Genomic DNA, 7,785 nt, shown 5'->3' with positions numbered 1-7,785 from the left:
ATGTTAACACTGCAATGATCTCATTACTCCTCAAAAAAGATAAAGATCCCTTGTTTTGTGCAAACTATCGTCCTCTTTCTTTGTTGAATTCAGATGTTAAGTTGTATGCAAAGGTACTCTCCCGGCGTTTGGAGCCGTACATGACCTCCCTTGTTCACCATGAACAAACAGGTTTTATTAAAACCCGCCTAGCTTCGGATAACATACGCCGTTTACTGCATATCATAGGGGCCTCCCACAGTGTCCCCACTCCGGCGGCGGTCTTGTCTTTAGATGCAGAGAAGGCTTTTGACCGGCTGGAGTGGGGATATTTGTGGGAGGTCCTAAGACATATGGGCTTTGGGGAACATTTTATTTCTCTGATTCAGGTTCTTTATTCCAATCCTACAGCTATGGTATTAACGGGGAAGATCTGCTCATCGCAGTTCAAAGTTGCAAGGGGCAGCCGGCAAGGTTGTGTTCTTTCCCCTTTCTTATTTGATTTATCTTTAGAACCACTTGCACAGGCTATACGTTTATCGGAGCACCAAGTTCCCATAACTGTGCATAATACAGACCATCATATATCGTTGTATGCCGATGACATTTTGCTTTATCTTGGTAATGCTCCTCAATCTATACCTTATCTTCTTCAGATCTTTAATGACTTTGGCAGTCTCTCTGGTTATAAAATTAATTGGTCCAAATCAGCCCTACTTCCCCTGAATGAAGCTATGTGTAATTCCAAAGAGATCTCTGGGATCCCATTTGTCAAACATTTCCGTTATTTAGGTATTCAAATATATTCTTCAGTTAATACAATAACTAAAAACAATTTTAATTCTATTTTTAGAGCTGTGGAATCAGATTTGGAGAGATGGATTAAAATACCAACCTCTATTCAGTCAAGGTTTTCTATAATTAAAATGAATGTTCTCCCTCGGATAAACTTTTTCAGTTCTATGATTCCTCTGCCACCTCCAGTGGGATACTGGGATAGGCTGAATTCACTGTTAACTAAATTTATTTGGAATGCCAAACGCCCTCGAATTAAATTTTCCACTTTGCAAAGGGGAAAATGTGCAGGCGGCCAAAATCTCCCTAATTTCAAATTTTATTTTTGGGCTTTTACCCTTCGTCCCCTGCACTCTTGGTTGAACAGTGATATTTCTGTCTCTTGGCGCTCGATAGAGGAAAAACTGGTGTTTCCACATAGACTACAAGATGTAGTACATTGTAATATTCCTCTTAAATTCTGTAACCTTAAATTTGGGCCAATAATCTCACATTTAATTTCAGTCTGGCGCCTGGTGAGCAAGCACACCAAGAGCAACATAAAAATTCATCAGCATTTTCCTTTATTTCATAATTATGACTTACGACTTGGAGGTCGGCCTGTCTCATTTCCTTACTGGTCTGATAGAGGGATCCATATCATTTCTGATATCACAAAAGACTTAAATCTTGGCTCATTTCATGACATTCAGCAGCAGTTCAATGTACCAACGTCGTCCTTTTTCTTTTATTTGCAGTTGCGTTCTGCTCTAAATACCTTAAGAATCCCCTGGGGGCAAGAGTTACCAACACATCCAATACATTGTATATATTCATGCATTGCTACCCGAGGTCTGGTCTCAAAATTATATTTCATGTTGATAAAGGCAACATTAAATCCTTTGCCAATTGATAACAAATGGAGGAAGGACTTATCTTTAATTCATTCTTCTATAAATTGGCCTAGAGTCTGGTCCAATATTTTAATTTCTTCTAGAAACCCTAACCATCAGATGACACATTATAATTTTGTCTGGAGATCTTACTGTACGCCCCAGAAATTATTTTTGATGAAAGCCAGACACTCCCCGAACTGCACACTTTGCACCCAGGGTCTTCCGGGCACTTTTATTCATATGATTTGGGAATGTCCTGAAGTTTTCAAATTTTGGAAATGTGTCTCTTCTTGTCTGTCAGTTATCATGGAATGCACTGTACCCTGTTCTCCTTTGGTTCTTATTTTGAATGATGATTCTATTCTAGGTTTTTCCTTCCAACAAAGGCGAGTGTGGATGGCCGGTCTAACGGCAGCAAAGAAAATGGTTGCATTACGTTGGAAGGCCCCACATTCTTTGTACAGACAACAATGGTTGCTTGCCTTTCTGGACATTCTCAACATGGAACAATCAGTGGGAAAATTTCATGGTGCAAAAACAAAGAACTTGAACATTTTAGTTGATGCCGCAGAAAGTGTCAAATTATTGTTGTAGTGTATGATCTGTTTTCCTGTCCTGTGGGTGGGAGGGGTGGGAGGGGTGGGGGGGTGGGGGTTTGTGTGTCTCTGTTATGTTTTCGTTGTTGTTGTTTGTTTGTCTTGTTTGTTTGGAAAATAATAAAAATTTGTTAAAAAAAAAAAAAAAAAAATGTTAGAAAAAGTCCCAGCCATGCACGCTAAAGTAAAGAAAATGTATTAACCTCAGCTTCAATGAAAAGTTTCCAGAATCGTCCAGAACTCGGGAACTGCGTGACAAGTCGCTCATATGTCTTCCTTGCTTTATCTATAGGTTGGTTCTAAAGAGGGAGAGCGCATTTACACATGACAAAGGAATCATTTGGAGAAATAAAATGGATTAAGTGCTTTGTATTTTAACTATCTATAACCCACCTTTGATAAACCTTACCCTCCCACCCATCACCACCACCCACCCACCCCATTATATCCCAGTTTGCTTAACCCCGGGAATGCAACTCTGTGTCACTAAACCTGTGCTTCTCGAATCAGAATGCTCCACGCGTCAAGGTCATATGGGTTTTCTTCCAACTTCTTCTCTGCCTTCTTGACCTTCTCTGGAATATACTCCGCTGCAGCCTGCAAGACAACACAAAGGCACAAGAAGACAAATGGGTCATGCTGCTAAATAGACTTCTGGCGGGGCTCTGTGATGCAGAAGGTGTGGTGCAGACTAATGGGGCCTACGACTGGAGAGGGCCTATCTACATAATGCCAGATACAGGAGTATCACATTGGGATGGGTTGTATAGTGATGGACTTAAGTCCTGGCTAGCGGCAATTGGTTGACTCCTGATGAGCAACATCCGCCCTGCAGGTATTGTATGGGTAACATGTTGCACGCACTGAACACTGTTTCTTCTCAACCAGCGAGCTTTTGTATCTAGTCATTGCAGCTTACCACATATTAGCTGGGAGTAATTGAACGTTTAACTCAAGTTAACAAACATACTCCGTCTATGGTTAAGCGGGCGAGGTTAGATTGGCTAAACTCGTAAACCGTTGGAAAGCTAATCAGCGCAAATGCTATAGCTAGCCAGTCAATATAGCGTGCACAGCAAACTTGCATCACGAAAAACGCCGATAATTCACAAAGCGCCTTTATACTTATGTACAGCTAGTGTATACTGGCGTGTGTACAAATGGTTCACAACATAATGCATACACTGTAGAATAGTTAACTTGCTAGTTGCTACCATTTTCACACAAGTGAAACGATGCTAGCGTTTGAGTGAGGGTTAGCTCGCTCCTCAGCAGAGCTGCATGTAGCTACCTGGTCGGCTGTTCCCTCGGTGGCCATGGCTGGAGGAGAAACCTATTGCAGCTAAGTGTTGTATCAATGGGATAAAAGTTCAAATAATAACGTGATGGCAATATTTAAAAACTACTAAGTATTCGGCATAGCGTTGAAAGGGTCGATCACATCAAACAACCCTCAAACAACTAGCTGCTCAATGGCTGGCCTACAACTCAAAATGGCGTGAAGCCCGTGTTCCGCTCGCTCTCCGCCGGTAGCGACAACAATAGTACTTCCGGTTAAACTCTTCACAATAAAACATCGATCTATTACGTCTAAAACACTTCAACATCTGTACTGTGAATGCGCAAATCACAATTTGCGGCAGTATGGACTATTCAAAGGAATAGGCGTTTTGATTGTTTATTTTATTGGGAGCAGGGACTAGCCTATAGAGGATGTGCCACGTGTTATTGGTCGAATATGTGCAGAACTTATCTGCCTTATTACCATCCTATTCTTTACCTACTATAAAAAGAAACATTATGTCAATAATCAACAAAGGACAAATATGTTTGATATGCATTCGTACACCTATGCAGTTGCAAACCAAGACAAACACCAAGTATCTAAAAATAAATAAAAATGTTCAACCCCTATCCATTAGAGGATATACACTAGACATGCAAAAGTCACACAAATATCTATAAGCAAAACACAACAGGTTTTATTGAAACTGGTCGTCTTGCATGTCAGTAGCAGGTCAGTCAGTAGGGGGAGACAAATGATAGCCAGCGAGAGCGCGCGCTTGCATGTATTCAACACGAACAGACCAGAGCAAAGGACCACAGAGCAATTACCTTCTCACTAGTGAACTAAGCGTCTTTTTTAATATAAGCTAAAAAGGAGATCACTGGTCTCATTTGTGATTAAGATTGCATAGTTGTAGGGCTGCTGTGAAACTAATTAGACACTTTTATTTTTTAATAGACTACACACTATTCTGAGCGTGGTTGTAAATGTCTTATAGCCAATATTTGTGGAGAACGAAGGAAAAAAAGATCAGTTTTCAGTGAAATGTGGACAATTTGACTCTAGTAGTGTACTTTTGTAGGACACTTAATGGTGTCTTCTTTGTCACTGTATTGGCCCTGCAGTGTGTGTTTGTCTTGATTTGATGGTAAGCCAAGCACAGCTGACAGGGAATAGACTGAGGGGGGACCACATGTCCCGGCTTTCCAGCAAGCACACTTGTGTCTTCAATGAGAGTCTAAAATAAACTTATAGTGGTGGCTTCTGTATGCAAGGGCTATCCTGCTCATATTACCAGCCCAGCTGTGTTGACTCGTGATGCTACAGGTTAGACATGAGGTGTTCACACCTGCTTTCCGGCTGACCAGGCCTGTTGGTCTGTTGTCTGTAATTGGGGTGGGCACTGAGGAATTGGGATTAGGTTACAGCTGGTCTTCTCAGACAGTGAGGGCTTATCAGCAGCTTACTTTGTCAGCTGGGTGCCTCCTGACTGTCTGAGCAGTTGACTTCAGCTTGTGCTCCCCCACTTATTTCCCTACGACACCTCTTCTGTTGACACATTGTTAAAAAAGTCAGCAAATTAAAATTAAGTACAGTTTTTAATACATTATTGTAGGCTATACAGTTTTCACTAGAAGCTGTTTTCAACTGTCTGTAAAACAGTTTCCTCATTCAGTTGATCCTCATGCCAATATATAAAGCTCTTCAACTCTTCAGTGTTGTAAGGCTTATTCATAAGACCATCTGGAGGATTCAACTATCTTATTATCACTCACTGTTATTTTTTTAAAATCATCTTGTAAGGGAGTAAATGCTTAACAAAGAAAATCAATAACATTTCAAATGTTTCATTGACAAATCAAAATTCTGTCAGCCTTTTAATATAAAGCCTTCTTTATCCATCTCATCCTTTTAGGCCCACTAGCTTTTTTAATTAATCACACAAACTATTTAGCTGTAGCTACACACAATATGTGTATAATTTTACCAAATGTTAACAAAATACTGTTTTTCCCCCTCGTAACCTGTAGGTCTATTTAGTATTGACTGTGATAAAGCAGCCTACCTCTGAATCCTGAATCTTTTTGTGAATATCTGCTTGCTGATCTATTACTCTGGTCTGGCCAATGCCGTCAGTTCACAAACATGTACTTGCAGTAGCTAGAGAAAAGGGACATGTTAGAGGCTGACAGGGCCACAGGACCGCACGTACAGACGGTGTAACAGACACCGTTTCAGAGATGGGCTACTGTGCCCAAAGAAGATTGAGACGAATTTGAACTGCGTAGCTACGACCTGGGCTCGGCGTGGTGTTCCTGGACGCTCACATGCAGGAGTTATATCATGTTTAAAGATGTGGGAGATGGTGTCGTTGCCGAGAGCGAGCTCTCCCTTCCTGTCGTCCAGGACAAGATGGCAGCAATGCAGGCGAACTGTACATGGTATGGAATAAGTCCATAACATGTTCAGAGAAGCCCTGGATTTATACTTACAGTGACTCTATGTGAAGGTGAGTAAGTGGTGGAGTTAAGGGTATCAATTGTGATATTTCTGCAGTTCAACATTTGAAACGATAGCCTACTTTAAACGTGACGTAATACAAAGTCGGAACTTAGCTGCAAACTTAGCTAGCGAGCTTTTGTCTGTGTAAGGTTTGAACATATGCTTCCTAAGCAAAGCAGCTGGCTCTGTCAGCACTTTGTGCTAATGAATGTACCAGTGGTGAATTATTATTTAGTATCGTGGCAAATCGCGGTAGCGATGACGTTGGTGGTATTTATGAACATGGGTGCACTGGACACTCGCTTGTGTTTGTAAATTCAGCGTTGTCACGGCGACCCGTATCATTGTTGTATTTTCTACACAAGCTACATACAAAGTAGGTTCTTCTAGGCTACTATTGTCAACCTACCCCCTAAACGGACAATATGGACTGTGTGACTTAACTTGTGAGTGCTGTATTGGCTTTCCTTCATTTATGTCACCTGTCTTCGTAACTGGCTCAGGTAAACCAGCAAAACATCGCAATAACAATAGTATAGTTCAACCATACACCGAGCTAACAAAAAGAGGAATTCTGGACAGAATCCCCATATGACGGATTCTACCTGTTCAAATTTAGGCCTACAGAGGGGACATTACGGAACTGTCAGTGCAGTTGAAGAGCGTACCTACTTCATAGGCTATTTTATACGCGTTTGTTTATATATGATATAGCCTACCATATGTCAAAACTGTGTTGAATCTAGCCAGTTTGCATCCTGGAGGCCTCTTCTAGGGTTGAACATTTATGGCGGCCTTTGGCTTAATCCGCGTCAATGTTTTTAAGTGCCTATTTATTTATTCAAGTATTTTGGTCACGGTGGTTGGTTTCCCGTTGTATGGACTAATTGAAGCACACCACACCTTGCCTTCTTTAGACCCAAAACAGTAAAAAAAAGTTATTCTCCTTCAACTGCCATCTCATCCTAGCCAGTTCAACAAACATGAACACACAATGACAGACACAGTGGTGTAACAATCCAAAGTTGCACTTGTGTTAAGTTAACCATACCCTTAACTGTTGCTGTAATAATCCACTTTTTACAACAGTGACCACATTTCTTTTTCGTGTTAAAGAGGGAGTATTGGGTTGTTGGTTAAGCTCCTATGTGAGAGGTTCAACACCGCCCAACAGCAAATTAATCTAGTTTAATTGTAGTCAAGCTATTTATGTGGCAAGGAGCAGTCATTGGAGTTCCTGGTGCCACATGGAAACTTTTTTTTGTCAAATCAATGGTGAAACTGGAAATCGCTATTCAAGACTCACATTGTGGCCTGTAAAGTGTTAACCTAAAGTTAGCTTAGTTGTTCTGCCTAGATGTGTGTCCTCTATACTATGATCAAGTTGCCTTTTGTTTCCATGGAACTAAGGAATTACATATTGTGGTTGTTTATTTTGGTTTCCTAATCTAAGTTTGACACTTCCTTTGGAAGAGTGGCTGGTTTGGCGCATGCATTAGACATGCCTGCATAGTTTTCTCTGGAGAGTATAAATGTATACTAGTCATAGCGGCCCTTTTTAGTAGTTATATTATAGCTTTTATTACTGCACTAAAGATCACTGCTGTTCCCTACTTGCGATCTTTTGGATTGTACGGACCACTACATTATACAAATGGTACCGGGAAAAACTATAATTGACAACTCCGATTTGGCCAAAGTTAGCTAATTACATGAATAGGCCTATCTGTTCTTCTGAGTAAATGCACTG

General features: G+C 40.9%; 2 protein-coding genes across 3 annotated transcripts in view; one reads left to right on the top strand and one right to left on the bottom strand.

Annotated features, from left to right (window-relative positions):
• Positions 1-3,722, bottom strand: part of cstf3 (cleavage stimulation factor, 3' pre-RNA, subunit 3) — a 19,156-nt gene extending 15,434 nt beyond the window's left edge. Inside the window, exons 1-3 of one of the 2 annotated variants that reach the window (XM_080032623.1) lie at positions 3,537-3,722; positions 2,738-2,842; positions 2,449-2,544 (exon numbers count right to left, since the gene is read on the bottom strand). In XM_080032623.1, the coding sequence (XP_079888749.1) occupies positions 2,449-2,544; positions 2,738-2,842; positions 3,537-3,563 (228 nt within the window). In that variant the 5' untranslated portion in view covers positions 3,564-3,722. The remainder of the gene's footprint in view (positions 1-2,448; positions 2,545-2,737; positions 2,843-3,536) is intronic. The other variant, XM_080032624.1, reaches the window with a different exon arrangement.
• A 1,994-nt stretch (positions 3,723-5,716) lies between these two features.
• The window catches only part of hipk3b (homeodomain interacting protein kinase 3b), a 35,341-nt gene continuing 33,272 nt past the window's right edge, over positions 5,717-7,785 (top strand). Inside the window, 2 exon segments of the mRNA XM_080025759.1 lie at positions 5,717-6,016; positions 6,018-6,042. Of these exon segments, the coding sequence (XP_079881885.1) occupies positions 5,972-6,016; positions 6,018-6,042 (70 nt within the window). The 5' untranslated portion in view covers positions 5,717-5,971.

Source organism: Ammodytes marinus, assembly GCF_949987685.1.
Source record: "Ammodytes marinus genome assembly, chromosome: 1".
Taxonomy (NCBI): domain Eukaryota; kingdom Metazoa; phylum Chordata; class Actinopteri; order Uranoscopiformes; family Ammodytidae; genus Ammodytes; species Ammodytes marinus.
Note: the sequence above shows the minus strand (reverse complement) of the source record. Positions and strands in the feature narration are given on the sequence as shown.